At 39.9% G+C, this 22,953-nt stretch overlaps 2 protein-coding genes across 3 annotated transcripts; one reads left to right on the plus strand and one right to left on the minus strand.

The window, feature by feature from the left end:
• The first annotated feature begins 1,373 nt into the window (after positions 1-1,373).
• Positions 1,374-9,304, plus strand: LOC102080263 (uncharacterized). The gene is made up of 12 exons (XM_005476031.4): positions 1,374-1,486; positions 1,594-1,622; positions 2,239-2,324; positions 3,040-3,127; positions 3,325-3,784; positions 3,879-3,942; positions 4,071-4,137; positions 5,576-5,723; positions 5,862-5,922; positions 6,016-6,146; positions 6,237-6,326; positions 8,381-9,304. The coding sequence occupies exons 2-12, from the start codon at positions 1,594-1,596 to the stop codon at positions 8,399-8,401; spliced, it is 1,245 nt and encodes a 414-aa protein (XP_005476088.1). The 5' UTR covers positions 1,374-1,486; the 3' UTR covers positions 8,402-9,304.
• Positions 8,779-22,045, minus strand: znf644a (zinc finger protein 644a). Of its 2 annotated transcripts, none has more exons than XM_003438025.4 (6): positions 21,945-22,045; positions 15,686-18,125; positions 12,575-13,168; positions 11,965-12,090; positions 9,856-9,958; positions 8,779-9,748 (listed from the first exon to the last, which is right to left on the minus strand). In XM_003438025.4, the coding sequence occupies exons 2-6, from the start codon at positions 18,120-18,122 to the stop codon at positions 9,553-9,555; spliced, it is 3,456 nt and encodes a 1,151-aa protein (XP_003438073.2). In that variant the 5' UTR covers positions 18,123-18,125; positions 21,945-22,045; the 3' UTR covers positions 8,779-9,552. The 2 variants fall into 2 exon arrangements, with proteins under 2 accessions (XP_003438073.2, XP_005476086.1); XM_005476029.4 differs by having other exon boundaries at positions 21,884-22,033.
• Positions 22,046-22,953: the final 908 nt, after the last annotated feature.

The raw sequence follows: 22,953 nt of genomic DNA on the forward strand, positions 1-22,953 counted from the left end.
GTGTACTCTCCAGTGAAGTCAACTGAGTTCACATAATGTGTTTTTAGTCATACGATGTCTAAAAGTTAATGACTGATACGGTAAATGTCTTGAGTTCCTCCATATCGTCATGCACGAGATATTTTCTGAAATGTAAATCCTATCAGACCGTTTAGGAGCAGGGGCCAGATTTGGTGCTGTACTGCAGACAAGTAACAATGTGTGTGATTCCTCCAAAGGAAGAACAATAAGAGCACTGTTTCCAGGTAGGTCTTGACCAGATTTTTCTGAGAATTATGAGAACACACCTGTCCTTGAGATATCCTCCTCTGGAACTAAACGTGCCAGCATGTAGTGTCATGTTTCTGTCTGCCTGTGCTGACACACATTCATTCTTAAACAAGAATTTCTTTCAGATTTCACACTCCTGTCTGCTTAACCCCCTATTCTTATCTGGATGTTTTTTTAACTTATAAACACTCAAAGAATTCAACACTGTACATTCATCTATATATAATTAGATGAGCAAGCAATCTACAAGTCCCTACTGAGCCCCTGCTTGGTTTAATAGACTTAAACACAGTTAATATGGGAACATTTTTAAACTAATCAAAAAAGGAGACTGATTTTTTTTTTTTTAAAGCTGTGTTTGTTAAAAATGACAAAAAATTAATATGCACAGAGAGAACGTGTTATATTCAGTAGGCTACATGTTCAGTACACATGTATAAGAAGTGTGACACTGAAACATCTGAATGTAGTTGTACTTCTTATAGAGTTAAAAATAAAATTGAATTCAAATTGATCTTCTTTGGGGAGCATTTTGAATTTCTGGTGACTGTAAAGACAATTTCAGTACAGTGAACTCATTGTCTCGGTGGAAGCAGTTGTCAGACAATGGGTACACTGTGTTCATAAAGGGACTGAGATGAATTAGCAACAATACCCATGTGGATTGTAGCATTTAAATAATCCTTAGTTGGTAATAAGGGGTCCAAAGTGTGCCAAGACGATTTCCCCACATTTCCTCCCCAAAATTCACCACCACCACCAGCAGCTTGAACCCTTGATGCAAGGTAGGATGGATCCATACTTTCCTATTGTTTACACCAAATTCTGACTCTATAATCACCAGAAATCAAGTCTAATCAGACCAGATGACATTTTTCCAATCTTCTATTGTGAAATTTTTATGGGCTTGTGCGAAATTGAAGCCTCAGTTTCCCATTCTTAGCTGGTAGGAGAGGAACTTGTTGTGGTTTTCTTCTGCTGTAGTCCAGCTGCTTCAGGATGTTTCATGTTGTGCGTTCAGAGATGCTCTTCTGCATACCTTGGTTGTAACCAGAGGTCATTTGAGTTGCTGCCACCTTTCTATCAGTTCAAAGCAGCCTAGCCATCCTCCTCAGTCATCAACAAGGCATTTTCGTCAAGAGAACTACTGCTCACTGGATATGTCCTATATTTTGGACTGTTCTCTATAAACCGTCGACTAGAGGACAACATTCTGGTGCTCTGTTTGAACATCAGCGGGTTGTCTTGATCATGGCTACATAGCTAAATACATTGACTTTCTGGTATGTGATTGACTGATTACATATTTTTTCCCATGAGCAGATGATTAGGAGTGCTTATTCAGCTATCAGGTGAGTGTACGTTATTATGAAATGGTTTTTACCTCTCGAACCCACCTAAGGTCGGATCAGATTGAATGTGATCCATGAATCGATCCATTCTCTGCTGCACTTTGCTACCATCTGTCGGCTGCTCTAAGTATCATCTAAATAACCTTTTAACAGGCGAACCAGCTTTAGCTTTACCCACAAAGCATATCCGCTATTTTTTAAAATAATGAACCGTCACAATGTGGGCACGTTTCAGGCCCAGGCAAGAAGCAAAGGGGCTACTTCAGGATTTAATAAAATGCCGACTACACGGTATGTAGCGTCTGTACTCTGTGCACTCTTTAAAGGGGCTAAAATTGTTATTTGGGAAAGTTTCTGATTTACAACCTACATTAAGGTGCCCGTTAATTCAATTGCTGACTCAGTTTTTCTTTTGTCGAGTGGATGTTGACGGTGCAAGCATTTAATCCTACCAGCTAAAGGTGCATAAAGCTTTGTTGTCAACAAATTGTTGTGAGTCTAGCTCTGCAGCTAAAGCTAATAGCAGAAATGGCTAGCCGGTGGTACATTCAGTGTTAAATGTTGCGTTTACGTGCGTTGACGTTTTATGCTTATTTTTGTTTCATTCGATGGACAGAGTACCCCAAGACTTTATAGATGCTATGAAACGCTTATCTGGAGGACAACCAGACATGGCTGCTAACACTCAAGCAGCACAGAAAGGTACAGGTAACCTCTGTATGCATGCAAGAACGTCCACAAACACGCGTCCTCACAGAGGTGGTTTATCACTCTTTAGCTCAACGCTTAAGCTTCCTTTGTCTTTGCGATAACCACTCTGCAAATACAACTGCTGTTTTTGTTTACCTTTTGCCTGACTTGATTAATTTCTGAGTCTAATACGTGACTTTGAATTATAATGAAAAAGATTTCAGGAAGTAGGGCAGTGCAGACGTCACCTCTTGTCTTTTTTAATAAGTTACACTCAGCAGAATCACAAGTTCATTAGTAATCAATTCCACCTAGAAAACCCAAAATGTAATGTCCCCATATGAGAACGCAGAGTCTCCGAAAGCTACCGCTCACTGGACATTTTATCAGGTACACCTTAAAAGCACTTTTGCCTTCAGAGCTGCGTCAATACTTCATTGCACAGTTTCAAAAGGAGTTGGAAACATTTCTCAAAGATTTTGACAAGATAGTGTCACGCAGTTGTTTCGGAATTTTCGGCTGCACATCCATGATGTGAATCTCCCGTTCTGCCACGTTCCAAGGCTGCTCTGTTGGATTGAGATCTGGTGACTCCGGAGGCTATTTGAGTACAGCGAACTCATTGACTTCATCAGTAATCAGACTAACTAGATTACATATCTGGAGGCGTGTATTCTCTGAACATATACGTTGCCTTCATTTTTCATTTGCCTTTTTTATACTGCAGCTTCATCCTCAGTTGAAAAATGGAAGTCTTCATTCACACCAATTGGTGATGAAGATGAAGACTCTCAGGACAAAAGCAGCACAGAAAAGTGAGTTGTGTCTCCTGTAGCCTCGGTCAAGGCTGGCCCACATTTGAGGCTTTATATTTTTTATGTGGTGAATTAAAATGTAGAAATAGTGGCTGTCTGCCCAATGAAAGCCAGAATATTTTGTTTAATGTCTAAATGTTCAGTGATTGTTCCAAAACAATAAAAACATTAATTAATCCCTCTTACCCTCATCTTAGGACTGGCCTTTATGACCCTTACAACCCTTTGTCGTCAGACTCTGAGCCCGAGATGCCACCAGACCAAGGCCACAAACTCTCCCCACCCACTGAGGATAATAGTGTGGAGCGTCAGTGTTTAACTTCAGCGAGAGACTGTCCTGACGGCCGACACTGGGGCTCAACCTACTCCAAACCAGGAAGCGGACCCCCAGACAGAGGAGAATTTGGCACTGGAACCAGACCTATAGAAATTCCAGGTCTCAGTCCAGGAATTAGAAAGCATGAACAACAGATTTATAGCCCAGAAGCTGAATCACTTAATTGTTCAAGCTTTGGCTCCTTGAGTGAAGTATTGGGCCAGAGAGGTGGCACACCTGACAGGCGTATTCACAGCTCCTCCACCCAGCAGTTTCCTGTGCCTTATGGACAGAGAACCAATGGGGAGGAGACGATAACAGTACCAGGATATAAGATGGAGGTATAGATTTTGAGAATACAGAATCATTTTTATGCAGTTTGGCAACTGTGGTTCTGAATCCAGTGTGATAACCGATCCTTTCTGTCCTCTTTAGACTATTAGATTATCCCCACCAAGGTCACAGGACTATCAGCATCAGGTGGGCTATATGAAAAAAGGTAATGGTAGCTGGGTTACCTTGTTTGTCTCACTATTTCAAATTAACAGCAAGAAATGGCTGAATGGACTAGATGCTTTAATCACGTCACGTTTTCTGAGTAATTCACTGTATTATATTGTTCTACAGGACGGGACCAAGACGTACCTTCTACAAAGGTGACAAGGAACACGCGCCAAACTGTAACTTTGGAAAAGTAAGCATTGTTCCTTCTGATGTCAAGTTGACAAAGTGAAATCACATTTTCTCTCATCATGTACTCTAATACAGTTTAGTTAAAGTGTTGCAGGTCAGTCTGTAAACCTTGCTGCTTGTTTGCCAGTGTTAATAATCTGTCAGATGCACGGAGTCCAGCTGAGTTTGCAGAATTAGTTTTTGCTGCAGCTGAAGTTTGTAATGCTGGAAGTATTCATAGTGATGTCAGCGTTTTGGCCGCTCCCATGTTGGTTTTATGGAACCAGAAGTAACCATATTTGTACAAGTGAACAGAAGCAAGTTCAGTTAGGAAGCTGACGGAACGTTTCTCCCACTGAAAACGCTAATTATACTTTGTAACTCATCCAGCTGAAGGAGCAATAAGCTCATGTCACGTCATCGTGAGGGATCCATCCCTTCACAAACAAAAGCCTCTCTACTCCCTCAGTATTCAGAATTTATTCAAATTTTCATATAAAGCTAATCAAATAGGTCCTCACCCAAAATGTGCTCAAGGTCTAACCACATTCGGCGTTGACCTTTTAATTCACATTATCTTGTGTAATATAGCCAACCAATAACACAAAGACCTTTCTCTCTTTTTCTGTACTTTACACACATCACAATAACCTGTGACTTGTGACTCACGGGTTTTTGCAGTAAGCTCGATGAGCTGCGTCATTGAAATTCTGGTTTCAGTACCGTGCTGTAAACATGTTCATTTTCTTGCTAAAGCTGGAACTACAGTTTGGCACTTCCACCTTGGCTTCCTCTTTCACCCCTGAAAGTTACCACAAGATGTTAATACGCTAAACCTGATTGACTAAACTCTACAGCTCTTGCATAAACCTGCTTAAACAGTTGGGTTTAACTAAATAAAATGTCAGTCAAAATGTGGGGATGTGTATATCAACCGTTCCTGATAAAAGCACACACGGTTAGTTTTGTGCAAACCAAAACAGCTGTGCTGGTGCTGTGTTTTGGTACCACAATGGTTAAACACAGCATCTGCAGAGCCTGCCAGCATTGCTTATGATGTGTTGTAGGCAGTGTTGGACTGACTGACTAAAGCCCCGCTGAGTCCTGATGAATGTAACTTAAAAAAAATTACCTTTCCTTATTACACAGACCTGTTCCTATTTTGTTATGTACATTTCCATCACAGCAGTTTTAATGTTGCCTCTTTTGTATGCAGTCAGGAGGCAAGAGAATCTGAGTTACCTCAGGCAGTGCATGAATGGTAAAGACACATATTTAAAATAAGAGTATATAGCAAATCAGTTGAAGAGTGGGACTGAAGCACTACGCTGATATGGTTGTTTTAAACGCTGCTTTGTAACATAATATTTTCCAGGTTTGACCTTTTACCTCCTACTGGGGCAGTCTGGATTAGTTGATGCCCAAATATTTTTAAATTGCCCAAATCATTTTTCTTCTAGAACGCCCATCACTTGTGACCTTTGTGAGGTTGAGCTTGCCAATGGGCAGGAGCTGCAGGATCATTTGGACAGCAAATGTCACTGGGACACCCTGGAGCACATTCAGCAGAATAATAAATACGATGACGTAATGATAGCGTTCCTTCAGGTATGATCACTGACAGAAATGGTGAAGTGAATTTCCCAGTCATGCATTCTGGCTTCTGTATCCCAAGTTTGCACTCTGCATGCATAGATGGATGCCCAACAAATCTTTTCTTTTCTTTTCTTTTTTTTTTTTTTGCAGGAAGTGATGCTGTATAAGAGCCATTATTGTAGCCAAGCAGTAGAGGACAATGCTCTTCAAAGTAAATACATGTTTTGAAATGAAAAGTCATGATGTTCATGACAGACTAAAAAAAGAAATACTTTCATCTTACTCACCCCTATCGTGTTGTCAGCTCTACAGGAAAATAACCACATGACAAAGGTGGAAATGTTTCATTGTGCTGCTTGCAAAGTTTACATATCCACATCTGTTGCTGAAGTGCAGGCTCACATCACCTCTGAGGAACACCTCGCTCACACGAAGGTAACGCTGCTGTCCTACAAGTGCAATAACACAGATGTGTTTTCATTAAATAACCTTTTTGTTTACTGTGATTGTTTGACTTTCCTGAAGGAGTTTGAAGTGCATAGGAGACATGTTTGCCTCAGCAAAGCAGAAGCCATGATGAAGGAGCTAAAACCACAGTTTGAACACTTCCTGAAGGTATTTTGCAAGAGATTTCCAAACTATCTAGAGTGTACACAGTGTGCTGGCAGAGCTGCTTAACATTAATCTACCAAGCCAAAAAAGCAGCTGGGGCTTAGACTTTTAATATTTAAACAGTCGTTTTTACAAAGTGGTTATTTTGACCTGTTGAAATTAAAAATATTTTCTTAAGTTGTCCAATTGTGGACTAAGCGTACTCAAAATTAAATCTTCTAAAGATCTGAGGTTTCAAAGGTTTTAATGAAAGTATTGTGTCCGCTTTTTAGGAATTGCACATTTTCAAGAGGCTCAAAAGTAACTCGAAAATTGATTGACAATGAGTTTCATGGCCAGTTTTGAGGCCTGATCCCTGTTTACTCCATGACAAATTAACCAGGTAAAAGATCTGGAGTTGGTTCCAATTGTTGCCTTTTGTAGGCGTTTACTGGAATTTTAAATATGAGGTCCAAAGAGTTATAAGTGTTGGAGACTGAGGGCATCGATTAGGGTGCAAAACAGAAATAAAGCTTTCAGAGAGATAACAAAACAAAAGGAAAGAAGAGAGAGTGGCTAAATTAACAGTCTGCTGCAGAATTCTTGGTTTAAAAAAACCCTCTTCATGTAGTCAAAGCTAGTCAAGCAATGAAGTGAAGAAAGTCTGATATCAAAATTCATCTTGTAAATACAGAGGATTTGCAACAAGGTGCACACCACCGGTTACGGTCAAGAACAGACAGGTTAGAATAAACGTTGCCAGAAGGAGTCTGCACAGTACTGTAGAAGGTTAAATTTGCAGTTTTGTTAATACTTAATTGTAGCTTCCACATCAAAATGTGATACATTAAAAAAAACCCGTCTTGAATACAGAAGTAATTTGAAAAACATTAGCTTGCTTCTTTGTCTTTTATTTAGTACAACTGGAAAGAAATCTTTTGACAGATTAAACCAAAATGTACTTAAAGAACAATAATGGGAAGAGAAATATATGGCCAAGGAGAGAAACAGCTCATCCAAAGCAAATATGGTTGTGGTAGTTTTATGGTATGGGGATGTATGGCTGTCTGTAGTTTATATTGATGAAGTAACTGTTGATAGAAGGACGAACTGTGAAGTGCACACGGCTGCTCTAATTTAGAAAATGCTGCCAAACTGCTTAGACAGCATTAGACAAAAGCAACCCAAGAGTATCTCAAAGCAGAGAAGTGGGATATTCTTCAATGGGCAAGTCAGTCACCCGATCTCAAAACAACAGAGCATGTTTTTCAGGTAAAACTGAATGTAAAGACCCACAATTAAGCAGGATCTGAAGGGAGCTGCAGTAAAGGCCTTTTATCCATGTATTAAAAACAATCCTTATATTTAAAGTTTGTCCAGTTACCTTTGAGGCTCTGAAGATGGAGGTTTGTGTATAAAATTGGTTTTATTTCCTAAACAGTTGACGCATGTTTTTTGTTAAATCCAAGCTGAAAGTCTTCACTTTATATTTGGGCCTGGTATTATTACTTTCCTCATGTTTCTATACATTTATCCAGGATCTCTGGGCTACTTGGATCTTAATCAGTTATACAGATGTCATCTCCTGCATGATGTATTTTGATATTTTTAAGTAATATGAGACTATTGGGTAGATGCAAAATGAACTGGCTATTTTTTAAATACTAATAAAAATCTGTTCTTAATGGGGGACAGTTCATATGCAGAATATATTCATGATTCATATTAGTTCAAATAAGTACAATATTTTGTTAGTGTGTGGGTAAGTGCAGGGGATGTAATCTTCCGACTTGCAATGTTAACTTTAATGAACTACTGTGTGAAGTGAGACGTCAAAGCCAAATTGAAACGCAACGTTGTACATAAAAGTCAGCAGCAAACTATATCTTTATGTATCAAGTGAAAAGTTACTGAAGCCATAAATCTTATTAAGGCATTTGTTTTCACTCGCCGTACACTATGCTTGATTAGTAGAAGCAAATGATAGCCTGCAGAGCTAGGAGTAATTACTAGTAATTAAAGTGTGTGCACTCAGCATGTCTGGAGCTCTACAGATGTAACTATTTCTTTTCTTTCAGGGTGGCAGCCCATTTGAATGACAGAACTTACTGGATGTTGTCATGAGACTGTTTACACTGAGATGCTGCGCGCGTCGGATGAAGAGCAGTCGACTTTACTCTTCATTACCACACAAAACTGCTGTCCCAGTACTCGTGTCTAATGCTGACAGACATGCTGTTGTGGGCCTGTGAACACAATGCAGCTTTTCTTTGTTTATATACGGATTCCCATTTCTCATCTGCCTCGCGTTGCGCTGACTACAGCTGCTCCCAGACGATCTCCATCTGGGTGCCTGTAGAAGTTTAAACTTGCAGTTTTGTTAACACTAATTCTTTGTACCTTCCACATCAAAATATGCTACATTAAAAAAACCAAAACGAAACTTGAATGCATAAATAATTTGAAAAACGTCAGATTGTTTCTTTGTCTTTTATTTAGAACAACACAAATGTTTTAAGCATTGTATCTTTGTGATATAGTACATTTAAAATTAAATTATTTCAAAACAGTATATTTAAACATTAAATATAGGTGACGTGTATGAAGGGCTTGGTCAGCACGGGTTGTGCGTGTTAGGTCTCTCTCTCTTTTTTACCTCTTTTCTTCCTCAACCACCTTCAGTTTAAATCTTATGTTAGAAACAATGCAGTTACTGAAATACTATAAAACACTCTTTCTATGCATGACACGTTTTCAGACATTTTTTTTCTTTTTCATTTTTCCTTTTTTTTTGTTTTGTTTTGCACTTTAATTCAAAATATTTCTCTCAGTAACTCTGGCCTGAAAAGAGACTGTGGGTTTTGATTTGACCGTGTTGCAATACAAAGGAAACATGACTTGATGTGAATATTGATACAGAAGAGAAGTGCTCCCAGAAACTGACTCAAACCATGAGAAATCTGAGGTAAAAGTTGTCTTCATTAGAAATGGATTCCACACTACATTACTGCATAAAACAAAACAGTCTGTCCACTTGGAATTGTATTCCAAAAAAATGGACCATGTAAAAACAGACAGGGTAACAATATCCAAAATAATTGACTTTGTCCATCTGTCCAAATGTGTACAATATCTCAGACAATATTGTACTTTTGGCCGGTAATTTGTTGACTAAAAAAAAAAAAAAAAGTGAACATCGAATATACATACACATACAGTCTAGTGAAATCTAAAAAGGTCCCCACTGGCCTCATGAGGCAGCATGTGTGACTGTCAAGGAGCCATCTTGGTCAGTCTTGAAGGTTGGGGTGTCTGTGGGCAACGAGGTGACCTCTACCATGCCTAGCCCAGTGTGAGGGACGCTAGTGTTCATTATATGTCTTTGTAAATGTTTTATCCAGTCCTCCTGAACTGACAAGGGACCTTGGAAGACCAGGTCACAGAACCTGGAAACACAAAAAGAAATACACCAGGCAACCAGGTTATCTGGCAGCTCGAGACTGGGGAAAAAACTGAATTGGGGATTTTAAAAAACAGAAAGCAAGCACATTACCTGCAGGTGAGCCTGTACATTTCCTCTGGCGTTTGAGTTAAGGGCAGTGTCTTCTTTTTTGAGCCAGGCCTTGAGCGTGTCCTAACTGCTTTACAGTCAATCGCTGAAAGACAGAATTTCATTTACAGCCCAACATTAACACTACAGTATATTTAACATTATAATGGATGAAAATATCTGATGAACACTGGAAAATTGTCTAATGACATTTCAGCAAGAGTTCTTTGAATGGGCTTTGAATGTGTGGACATTTTTGACTTTTGCTGTATTATGCATGGTCGAATGTGGCTAAGAAAGGGCCCAAGATCAAAGCGTGATGATGTGCGCCTGCAGGAAAAGTGGGTCCTGACAACTTGAAGCCACCAAGAGGTCGCTCTGCAATTAAAATCTCTGCAAAAGCTCTGAAAAGCTGATGCCCTCCTACATTCTTACCTTGGGGAGAACACAAATAACCACTGGTGGACTAAATATAACTAAGATTTGGACATCGCAGCTCCTTTTGGTTTCCAGCTACACAGTTTTATCAGGGTGAGATTTCTGCTGCCGCTGGTGCCTGAAAGTTTGTGAACCCTTTGCATAAATATGACCTGCTGTCAGAATAAGAGAGCCCAGTTAAACAAGATAAAAAATATTACATCATTCCTTTTATTCAATAATCCAACGTTACATAAGAAAGGTAAAACTATGTGCTTTTTGCTTTTGCGGTCTGCTCTAACATTCTTGCTAGGTTAGGGGTAAGGATTCTGACTTGGCCGCATAGTCTTTATTCTTCTTTAACCTTAAAGTACAAATATTAGTGATGAAGGTCATTGTATTGCTGCACGACCCACTTTCTCTCTCGAGATTTACGTCGCAGACAGATGTCCTGGTTTTCCTTTAGAATTTGCTGGAATAATTCAGAAGTCATTGTTCCATCTGTGATGAAGAGGCATCTTGGCCTAGATGCAGCAAGTAAGGCCCAAACCATGATACAACCATCTGCTCCTCTCCCTGACACGCACAGCTTTGCTGTTTGGTGTTCTCCTTTTAACAATTTAATGAACCTGAACATTTGCCAGCATGGGAGTGGTATTACCCTGGGGTCCTTTATGATCATATGAACTACACACCTTGCTCTTGGGTGATCTTTGTGGGTTGACCACTCCTGGGGAGTGTAACAGTGGTCTTGAATATCCTCCATTTGTACACAATCTGTCTAACTGTGGAACGGTGGAGTCCAAACTCTTTCGAGATGATTTTATAACCCTTTCCAGTGAAGCTGGAAAGGGTTCCTCAGAACCCTCCTTTGTTCTTGGCATGATGCCGTTCCACAAACAAAGATTCTGACAGACATCTTTTAAAAAAAACAAAAAAAAAAAAAACAGAACAGGATGTGCACTCACACCTGATTGTAATCTGGCTGACTGAAAACATCTGACTCCAATTTTGGATTAACTGATAATCTACGAGGTTCACATACTTAATACTAAAATAATACATCTTAGGACTTGAAAATCTGAAGTTGTTTTTGGTCACATTTATGCAGAAATCTATTAAATTCTAAAAGGCACTACTTTTCTCTGGAGGTTTTAACCAACAGTAGAGCAATTTTTATAAGTAGATGCTCACTTTGTTTGCATTGGGTATACTTGAAAACAAATATTTTGAAGGTAATGTGATCTGACGTGATGCTAGTGTAAAAAGAAAGCAGAAGGGGACTTCTTTGTGGTAAATGCTTCAAGACCAAAGATTTTTTTTTTTTTTTTTAATTTGAAGTGGAACTGCTACTAAAACTGTGGTCAACACTGCAGAAAACTGATTGGGAATAGTTGCAAAAGCCAATCTTCCAAAAATGGTAAAAGGAGATTATTCAGTACCAGGAGAAGCCAAAGAGTATGCACAGAGGAATAATAAAATCACTTGTTTTGTGAGCCCAGCTGTTTTGAGTTTTGATGTTTTTGTTACTGATAAGACCTAGTCAGGAAGAAAGCTAAGACAAAATTCTGGAGTGACACTGGATTAGCACTTTATGGGGACATAGTAGCGTGAATGGTAAGTGTAATTATAAAAGTTTTAAGAAGAAAGCATACAGGTCGTAGTCTGACTAAAGATTTTACTAGTGGCACTTACTGGTTCCCTCGAGTAAGGCAATCCTTTTTCTTTTTGCATATGCCCGGAGGTGATTTGACAATGCAACACCACTGTGGAACGTTGCGTTGCAATGGATGCACACCTTCCTGTTGAATTCACCCTTCTCTGCGAAAAGACAAAATCAATAAGAAGAAAATAAATACAGAGGTTTAGTGAGGTTTACTTATTCGTCTGAGGTGTTGATGAATTGTAGAAACAGACACTGGTAAGTTTATCATGTCTAAAATCAAGCTTTCAACGGTTCCATCACATTTCAGCAAATAAGCCGTCTGTGACAAGAAAGAAATGTACTTGGAAATGCCTAAATGTCAATACTTTATTTAATATTACACTATTAAGTCCAAGGCGATAAAACAAGAATAAAGCTAATCTGTATTATGTGTAACAGGCGCTCCCGTTTCATCCACAATACAAGGTTAACTCTTATTCTCTACCTTTATGCTGATGACGTCTTAATTTCAACACACATGCACACTCACAAACACACAAAAAAAATCTTGACAAAAACAGCTGCTGCAAATCTGAGTTTTAGAACATGCACAAGCTTAGACAATTAAATTTAATAGTAGTCCAATGCATTGTTACTTACCAGATATTTGGTTTGGCAGTGAAGATGCAACTTTTGCTCCTGAATTGTGTTCACTGTTTGAAGAAACTGTTATCATGTTTCTGGATATCTGAGAGGATCCCTTTAGTCTGGCATCTTCCTGACACTTCCTTTTCTTTAGAATTCCTATCAAGGCAGTTGTGCCTGAGAACGAATTTTTAACATCCAAATTCGTCTCCTGTTGCCTTTGTTCAGATTCAATTTCTGCTAAAGAAAAGGTGGGTATCAGTGGTTTGGCTTCAGTGCAAGCGCTTGAATCAGAATGACTTTTTGTGATTCCAGTATGGGGCGATGTGAAACGATCAGCACTGGACAGCTTTGAAGAAGCACCATAGTGGAAATGGTTCCGTCTCTTTCCCACAATCTGAAGGGCCCTCTGGAACTCCTTCTTGTCCCTCATCAGCTCTCGTAGTAAAAGTAATGGGGATTTGTTTTTTGACGCAAAGCTTTTACCAAGCTTTTTGAGGTGGCCTCGTATGTGGTTTGACTGCCCAGTCCTGTTGTCAAACGAGTCCCCACATAACGGACAAGAATGAATGCTCTTCACAGGCTCAGAGTTTGACTCTAGCTGTAATGCTGAGAGAAATAAAATAAAATTAGGCACAAAAACACTGCACCGTATAATATCAGACATTTGAACTTTGTAACACTGAAAGACTTGTAATCTATAAATTAAATCCAGTTTGCAAGTTGGGTTTTATGTTTTATGCTCACAGTTAGTTACATTGGTTTTATACAGGTATCTCAAAAGAATGACTGCCAAGATCTCGGATGCAGCTAGCTACTGTTGGCTAGCGCTTTGTCACATGGAGTTACACAGCGGGTAGCTCTGCATGCTTTATTTGGCAGAGTTTTTACTCCAGAAGGCCTTCCAACTATTCCCATCAGGAAAGGTCAGATAACCAAAGGGGATTTGTGTCTCTGGCTGGAATCAAAGCAGCAATCTTCCACACAATCTTCCAAGCAGATGTGTTAACCACTACACTATGGAGACAGACGCAGCTAGGCGGCTAAACCCCCACCCGCACCAAAACAACATGGAGAATTTGGAAGAAGGCAGCCCCACTGATTTTCACAAAGTAGTTCTGTTGGCTGCAGAAATCACCAAGACCAGAAAGAGAATCTTTAATTTTCTCTCGTTGCTGCTGATGTGGACAGAAGATGACACTGGATTGCAGTGACAGATCACAAACAATGGAAGCCTAGAGTAGATTATGGAGCGAACATTTCATTTGATCTAACCATCTTGCAGAAAACCCTATTTATACAGGGAGTGCAGAATTATTAGGTAAATGAGTATTTTGTCCACATCATCCTCTTCATGCATGTTGTCTTACTCCAAGCTGTATAGGCTCGAAAGCCCACTACCAATTAAGCATATTAGGTGATGTGCATCTCTGTAATGAGAAGGGGTGTGGTCTAATGACATCAACACCCTATATCAGGTGTGCATAATTATTAGGCAACTTCCTTTCCTTTGGCAAAATGGGTCAAAAGAAGGACTTGACAGGCTCAGAAAAGTCAGAAATAGTGAGATATCTTGCAGAGGGATGCAGCAGTCTTAAAATTGCAAAACTTCTGAAGCGTGATCATCGAACAATCGAGCGTTTCATTCAAAATAGTCAACAGGGTCGCAAGAAGCGTGTGGAAAAACCAAGGCGCAAAATAACTGCCCATGAACTGAGAAAAGTCAAGCGTGCAGCTGCCAAGATGCCACTTGCCACCAGTTTGGCCATATTTCAGAGCTGCAACATCACTGGAGTGCCCAAAAGCACAAGGTGTGCAATACTCAGAGACATGGCCAAGGTAAGAAAGGCTGAAAGACGACCACCACTGAACAAGACACACAAGCTGAAACGTCAAGACTGGGCCAAGAAATATCTCAAGACTGATTTTTCTAAAGGTTTTATGGACTGATGAAATGAGAGTGAGTCTTGATGGGCCAGATGGATGGGCCCGTGGCTGGACTGGTAAAGGGCAGAGAGCTCCAGTCCGACTCAGACGCCAGCAAGGTGGAGGTGGAGTACTGGTATCATCAAAGATGAGCTTGTGGGGCCTTTTTGGGTTGAGGATGGAGTCAAGCTCAACTCCCAGTCCTACTGCCAGTTTCTGGAAGACACCTTCTTCAAGCAGTGGTACAGGAAGAAGTCTGCATCCTTCAAGAAAAACATGATTTTCATGCAGGACAATGCTCCATCACACGCGTCCAAGTACTCCACAGCGTGGCTGGCAAGAAAGGGTATAAAAGAAGAAAAACTAATGACATGGCCTCCTTGTTCACCTGATCTGAACCCCATTGAGAACCTGTGGTCCATCATCAAATGTGAGATTTACAAGGAGGGAAAACAGTACACCTCTCTGAACAGTGTCTGGGAGGCTGTGGTTGCTGCTGCACGCAATGTTGATGGTGAACAGATCAAAACACTGACAGAATCCATGGATGGCAGGCTTTTGAGTGTCCTTGCAAAGAAAGGTGGCTATATTGGTCGCTGATTTGTTTTTGTTTTGTTTTTGAATGTCAGAAATGTATATTTGTGAATGTGGAGATGTTATATTGGTTTCACTGGTAAAAATAAATAATTGAAATGGGTATATATTTGTTTTTTGTTAAGTTGCCTAATAATTATGCACAGTAATAGTCACCTGCACACACAGATATCCCCCTAAAATAGCTCAAACTAAAAACAAACTAAAAACTACTTCCAAAAACATTCAGCTTTGATATTAATGAGTTTTTTGGGTTCATTGAGAACATGGTTGTTGTTCAATAATAAAATTATTCCTCAAAAATACAACTTGCCTAATAATTCTGCACTCCCTGTAGATAGTGTTCATAACTAATTATTGCAGTTAATAACTGGTCAGCAACAACCAGTCACTAGAGAGAACCCAACCAATTGGCGAGTGGTTGGCGAGTGGTACCTTCAAATTAATTTAATTAATCTGTTGATGGTTTAGTTTTTGGAACCACATTTTGAGATCTCCTGCAGTATCTGTTACGGCAAGAGCACGTTTTAACAGTAGTAATAAGGAAAGCTGTAATGCACAAGAGTTTTTCTTTTAAAGAAGAACATGCAATAAGCACTCAAGTACCTTTTTTCAATCGGCGTAATGCTGACATCTTCCGTCGAATTCGCGGCCTCCTGTCTTGACAAGCCACCTGCTCAGGAGGCACAACGTGGCGCGCATTGTAGCTGAGCCCTACCCTATGAAGATGCCCTCGGACGTGATTTGACAATCCAACACCTGACTCAAATACTGCAGGACAATAAGGACAGTTCTTGCGGTCCGATTCCAACTCTGACAAATCATCTCCGAAGGATTCCCCCAATGGTATTTGGTGGGCTTCAAAGGTTTCTTGAAACACTTCTGTTTCTATGCATTCTTCTTTGATTTCAGGGTCATTCTGTTCGTGCTCTTCAGTCTTTATCTTCTCAAAAAGCCTTTTAGATGCTTGCAGGGCACCCCTCATAGACATTCTTCTGCTATATGTGTAAATGATGTTTTGTTTTTCTTTTTTGATGCCATTGTCAGAAAGGTTACTGTTTGCATCTGTATCTTTAAACTGGAAAATATCCCTTTCATCATAGTTGGCCACTTCTTGATTGACTTTTTTCGGACTTGGCAATGGTTTTGGTAAGATAAAGCATGAGTCTTGGTCGGAGGTGTTGCGATATGGGGTGGACATCTTTCTTTTAGATGGTGTCTTTTTGACTGTCGAGTGATCTAGAGTCACACTGGAGCCATTTGGGGATAAAGTTGATTCTTCATCCTTGACTGTCAATGTTTCAAGCAACTCATCACAACCATCTCTGTCACTGTCCTGAACAGGTGTACTACAATTATTGCGTTCCTTCTTCTGCTCTAAACTCTTTTTTCCATGTCTTTGTCGAGACAGGAGAACATTAATAGATTTGTCCAGTTTTGACTCTGTTACTTGAGACCTGGGGCCTCTCTTAAGCTTGCTATTTTTGAATAAGTCTGAAATGTCACTGGACCCATTAGGTGAACAAGCTCTTTTAGAGGCAATCTGATTTTTGATAGAGATTTTAGATGTAAACTCTGCATCTTCGACAGGAGTTTTACAAGTAGGCACTTGCTGCTCCTTACCTAGTTGTGCGTTTTTCTCTCTATGCTGTGCGGCTTCATATTCTTCAAAACTTTGTTGATGGCGTCTGAGAAGGTGATTCTTAAAAACATTTTTGCTAAAAGCTCTATAAGAACAAATATCACACGAGAAGATTCCATGATCATCCTCCTGCACTTGCTTTCTAACCGTAATAACAGTGTGCTGCATAATGTCATGTCTCCTAAGATCATTTTCACTAAGAGTCCTGAAGCTACATTTGTCACATCTAAACTTTCTCTTGTCCTTCTCATGTGTCTTTGCATGTTGAACAAATGTGTTTGGGCAATTTGTTCCAAATGGACACTGAGGGCAGAAAAACTTAGCGTTTTTATCATCTTTTTTCCGATCATTCACACCTTTGATCTCCTCAGTAAATCTTGTTCTCTTGTCCTTATGGATGGACATGTGGTCAATAAGCAAACCACTTTGTCTGAAAGACTGGCCACACTCTCGGCATATGAAGGGCTTTGGTGAAATATTGGGAGGTTCAACATGAGACTTCATATGACGATGCAAATGATGTTCTTTCTTGAATATAAGTTTACATTTTGAGCATGGGTAACAGGACGGCTTCCCCTCTGAATGAGAATTTATTGTGAGTCTTCCCTTCAATGGAGAAAGTCCGTGTTTCATGTTGTTCTCATGGGAATTCCTTGAAGGTCCATTGTAAAGAATTTCCTTGATGGCCTTTACTGTTCCATTTGGATAGTTTGAAACTTTTCCTGTTGGTGATGACTGTGACTTGGAGAATTTCCTTGACTTTCTCACTTTTCTGACAGGAATGGAATCTTCTTGGCCTTCAGCCTCAGACAGTTCCTCAGATGACTTGGGGCTCAATTCAGGGTAAAGGTCTTCTGAAGGATCTACCATCACAACCATGTCCATTTTCCGTTTCCTTCTCCTTTGGCTATTAGGAGTAGAGACTTCCTCTTTAGTCTCCTCACCAGGGGAATCACTATGGTTTTCCCAAAGAAACTGCATAAATTCTTTGTGTGGGTCCCAATTTAGGTCACTGGTGCTACTAAAATTATCCAATGAGTTCTCAGGTGACTCATCAAACCCCCAAATTCCTGCAGTGTCGATTTCATGTACAGTTTTTAGAGGCGTGATACTCTTTTCCTCCTCTTTTTCAGAGGAAATGCTATTGAGTTCATGGGCTTGTGTGGCCTGATGGGAAGAAGGTCCATTTCCCAAGCCAACCGGAGACAACATATCTTCATTCGACAGAACATCAAGGACATTGTTTTGTTTTGGGGAAGGCTTGCCAAAGGAATCAGTGCAAGCAGCGGATTCTTGCGCCATTCTCACTGGTTCCTGCAGGAGTGTGAGGGCATTGATCTCAGGATCTGCATCTTTGTCATCTTCATCAACACCTGTCAGACATGACATTTCTGCTGCCATGACCTAAAAAAGAAAAGACATTCTTAAATATACTCACTCACAAACAACTAAATAGTATTATTCAGTTCAAACCTCTGGCCTGAAAATAGACCATTGGTCTGGAAATTATGTAGCTTTTTTGACTTCCTCCTCATAGTAGTTACATATATTTGTAAATAAAAGAAAACTTCTGTGTTAAAAAATTGTATGGTAATTTTTTCACATCATCACACGTGAGCTATTGAGGTCACATGAGGCAAGGTGTGCGTGAGGGATTAAATCAGGGATCACGTTAGGATAGCAAACTATAAGTTAATGCTCTCATGCAGATATTTTCTAACCAACTATTTTCTAACCATTCATCCATCGATCCATTTGCTACGACTTATCCAGCCAACAAAGAAACCTAGATCTCCCTCTCCTCAGCCACTTCCTTAAAGTGTTCCTATGACAGTCAAGACATATAACCTCTCCAAGGACATGCCGTTCTTCCAGGACATGTCCTTTTTCCAGGACATATCCTTCTTCCATGTCATGTTCTTCTTCCAGGACACGCCTGGAACACCCAGGAGACACCATAATCAGATGCCCAAACAAGCTCCTTAGTGGTTCTACTCTGAGTCGGTGAATGACCCAGCTTGTCCCTGACCTGGAGTGGGTATTCTATCCTTTTCTGACTGACAACCATGGCCTCAGACTTGTATTAAGTGTTAATTCTCATTTCTGCCAATTAACACTGGGCTGCAAACTGCTGACTTGATGAAGCCAATAGAACCAGTGTTTACGAAAAGCAGAAGCCACCAAGGTGAAAGCCTTCCGGCACCTGTTGTTTCCACCTGAAGATTCTGTCCGTAAAAATTAGAATAGAAACTGTGATAAGACCTGGTAAAATCCAACACTCACTGAAAACAAGTCTGGCTTATTCCCAGCAATGCAAACCAAGCATTTTGTTTTTCCTTTTGGTACGATAACAAGGAAAAAAATGACTATGTTTTTCCATCACATTCATGGGTGAAGGTAGCAAACATGAGGTCTGCTGGCTCAGCCAGCGTAAATGTCGGCCATGCATAGTACCCATAAACTCAGGTAATATCCATTAGGTACTCAGGTACCTAATGGATGAGGCTTACCAAACCTTTTTGACATATGCACAGACAAAGGTTTTAAGATAATATACCTATGGAACAAAGGTAAAAAAACCCAAAAAAACATTTGGTGCTCCATCTTATGATCTCCTTGGTCACAAACAGACCTCTACTGTGCAAAACACTCGCCATTTACTCTCCTAGCTATAGTAAAACTTGAAAAACAACAACATGAAGGCCGTACTGTTCATGGAGCTGTTGTGGTTGTTGTTGTTTTTTTTAATCATTGATGTTTTTGTCACACTTCTCCCATTCCTGTTGAACTCAGTTATTGCTCCCTTCCCAGTTCCAGCCCACTTGTCAACCAGTCAACAGTCCTCTGATGCGCAGCGTCATCCACATTGAGCACCGAGCAATTGGAATTTTGGATGACAGCATGGGAGCATCTTTGTAGTGGTTGAAAACCCCTTTCCATAGGCAAATACCTCAGCAAATGTACACAACTATGAAACCATATTAAGCATAAATCTATTAACAGTTGCTTACTACAGTACTAGTCATGAACATGGTAAATAGTAAATGGCCTGTATTTGTATAGTGCTTTACTTAGTCCCTAAGGACCCCAAAGAGCTTCACACTACATTCAGTCATCCACCCATTCACACACACATTCACACACTGGTGATGGCAAGCTACATTGTAGCCACAGCTGCCCTGGGGCGCACTGACAGAGGCGAGGCTGCCGGACACTGGCCCTCTGACCACCACCAGTATGCAACGGGTGAAGTGTATTGCCCAAGGACACAACGACCAAGACTGTCGGAGCCGGGGCTCGAACCGGCAACCTTCCGATTACAAGACGAACTGCCAACTCTTGAGCCTTGAGGGATGGTTACTAGCTAGCTATAACTTAGATATTCATCAAGTAACTTATTATACTAATAGTCAAGTATAAAATGTATATACCGATTAAAACCGGATGTTTTTATCAGCATGCCAATATTATTGGCCAAAATTTGCCATTTGGAAACCTATCAGTATTTATGATGGTCGATAATTTAAAAACTCGAGAGATGGGAGAAACACCCTTCCTGCTATGAATATTGACATCACATAATTTTTCTGCCTCTCCAACCTCTCTACACACAAAGGAGGGCAGGGCATAAACAATTAAGTAAATAACCACACACAACAACTGTTAGGGTAACTGTTTAAGGAAAAAACAATCTGGCCAACATATTGGAACATCGATTTTTTAACTCACCAAACAAACAATTTTTGCAATCTTGAAGTAACACTTAAATTGCACATTACCGTTAGCTAATATTTTTGAACTTTTTCATACCTTGCTGCACAGGAATAAATGTTTATTTTGAACCTCAAGGGCGTAGGTAGGAAAAATGGTGCAATAAGCATAGAAGCGCCAAGAAGCTGCTGCCAAACAGCAAAGAGAGTCATCAGTCAACCGGAAGAACATTATTCATTTAATTGATAAGCTTCTTTCAGATGCTCCCATATTCCCAAGGGGTCACCACAGCAGATGGATCCACACAGATTTTGTACACGTTTTCATGTTGGAAACCATTCCTGACACAACCCTGTATCTCCACCCATTTTTTTGCATGTTAGGCAAATGTGTTAACCACTACACTGCTGAGCCACTAATTGTTGTTTTACTGAGTATTTTGACTATTCGTGTCATTTTTCGAAGTAAAACACAATTCCTTCTTCTAAATAGTACTTCTTTATCTTATGCATTAGGTGAAAGAATGGGTTTGGTTTTGGACTATTCTTAAAGCCAAAATTCATCTTAAATTTACAAAAAACTTGTTTTTTGTTTTTTTTTGACACTGTAGCAACCAAGAGAACAAACATTTAATGGTAAAAATCATTAACCAGGAGCCCAGAAATGCAAATATAGATTAGTGGTAGTTAGCATTTTCTGTACATGCAGCTTGTAGCATGCTTTAGCAGATAGTATAAACTTGACAAAACAGGAAACTGTTCAAAATAACATTGAATATTTATATTTTTAAATCTGCAATTTGTAGTTCTTGGTTATTTAGATGTATAAAGTAAAGAGTTTGGCTATGCTACCAGAGTTGACTTCCTGGCTCAATCAGCATTTACTGTCTACAAAATAAATAAAGCTAAATACAAAATACACTCGATCCTGAGCTTAGATGATTCATTCTGGTCATTGTTAACACCACAAGGTCGAAAGAGCGAGAGGTGTTGTTTTTGAAGGGCAATAAAAGTGTCATACCAAGTGAATGCTTCTGTGGCACACAAAGGTGTTCCTAACATGTACGTAGCAGCACCAAATCTGCACAGGAATGGACCTTATAAATGGCTTTTGGTGAGCGGTGTTGGATTTTGTATAGAGCTAAAACTTTCAGCACAGTTGTTCAGGTACATGCCAGCCGACGATAGTTGGGGTCTGTTTCAAAATATGCCTTTGTTCAGAGCAAATACGATCATCTAGATAAATGTTCCGTTCAGGGATCATTACATTTCTTTGACGTTTATATCACGATGTGTTGCTGGATGCTGCTTGCAGGAGCTGCAGACCATTCCATTAAGGCTGTTCCACAACCAAAACCTATTCCTCAGGCTAAAATCCAGCTAATGACAATCGTTACTCGCTACTCATAATACAAACACCATTCCAAATGATGAAAAACAAACAAACGTTACCTCTGAGCGGTGTGGATGAAAACAGGGCGCAATTTATACGCTGCATTGAATAATTTCTTACTTTCGTCTTCCATCTATTTCACAGTCGCCATTTTCCTGTGGTGGTCTGGTGTGGGACAGATCATTTCTTTCGTACGGGTAATCGTACATGTAATTTACTCTAGTGTAAGAGAACAAACTTTTATTCAAATAATAACGTTTAATCCTGTGGCTGTTTTATATAACAGCTATAGCAATAGCTCATGTTTTCGTCAAGTATTATTTCGTCGCGTATTGTTTCGAGTCGGCCTCACGCTCCCCCGAGAGATTTGTAATGGTTCAGTCCAGATAGGAGGCATAAAAGCAGAGTTAATGACCATCTCTTTTGGGTAGCAGATTTTTGGGGGGGCTTAATGTCGTTTAATCACTGTTTTAATTGATAAAGGTTTGGTTTGGATTTTTTAAAGCACACATTTGGTTTTGCTTTTTAAAGTTGCTACTGACGCACAGACAGGAATTGTATGCCAACACAGGAGAAATGTTAGACCCCCCCCCCCCCATATGGTTGTCTTCTCTTGGGTCTTTGTTGCGTTTGTAGCCGGTTATTAGCCGGTTCAGTTACTCTCTGCCTCGTAGTTTAAAGACTTGAGACACATTTTTTTAAAACACACGCGACAAAATATAAAAATAAATCCTGTAACCACTCTTATACCTGCCCCTGATTGTTTATAAGGGCATTTTTCTATAGCTGGGTTCAGCACTGTCGAAAGGAAAACGTACTAATAAAACCATTGTCAGTCACTGTGGCGTGAGGTCAGGAGGTTAAACTCGGGCCTGACTAAACAATGTCTTCGTATCTGCAGAGTAATGTCTGTTATCACAGGTGGGTACACAGTCATCATTTTAAGAAAGACATTGTTTTTAACTTACCTAAGCGGTGAACCGTCAAAATGTCTGCATAATTTACTGTTATTAGCTGGTTCTTACATGTTAGCTAAGCTAAAGCTACCGACACTCAGGTGTCCTTACCTTAACAACCTAGAAAAGTAGTAATGTAAGCATTTTGTTCTTAAACACCTTTATTTAAATGC

Source organism: Oreochromis niloticus, linkage group LG18 (assembly GCF_001858045.2).
Source record: "Oreochromis niloticus isolate F11D_XX linkage group LG18, O_niloticus_UMD_NMBU, whole genome shotgun sequence".
NCBI lineage: Eukaryota > Metazoa > Chordata > Actinopteri > Cichliformes > Cichlidae > Oreochromis > Oreochromis niloticus.

Excerpts from the sequence above, each read along its gene's own strand:
- LOC102080263 (XM_005476031.4), top strand. The coding sequence starts at position 1,594 with ATGATTAGGAGTGCTTATTCAGCTATCAG. Across the intron at positions 1,623-2,238 it reads AGTGCTTATTCAGCTATCAG|AGTACCCCAAGACTTTATAG; the intron begins GTGAGTGTACGT and ends TTCGATGGACAG. Across the intron at positions 5,724-5,861 it reads TAATGATAGCGTTCCTTCAG|GAAGTGATGCTGTATAAGAG; the intron begins GTATGATCACTG and ends TTTTTTTTGCAG.
- znf644a (XM_003438025.4), bottom strand. The coding sequence starts at position 18,122 with ATGGCAGCAGAAATGTCATGTCTGACAGGTGTTGATGAAGATGACAAA. Across the intron at positions 12,091-12,574 it reads ACTGCCAAACCAAATATCTG|AGAAGGGTGAATTCAACAGG; the intron begins GTAAGTAACAAT and ends GTCTTTTCGCAG. Across the intron at positions 9,749-9,855 it reads ATGTACAGGCTCACCTGCAG|GTTCTGTGACCTGGTCTTCC; the intron begins GTAATGTGCTTG and ends TTGTGTTTCCAG.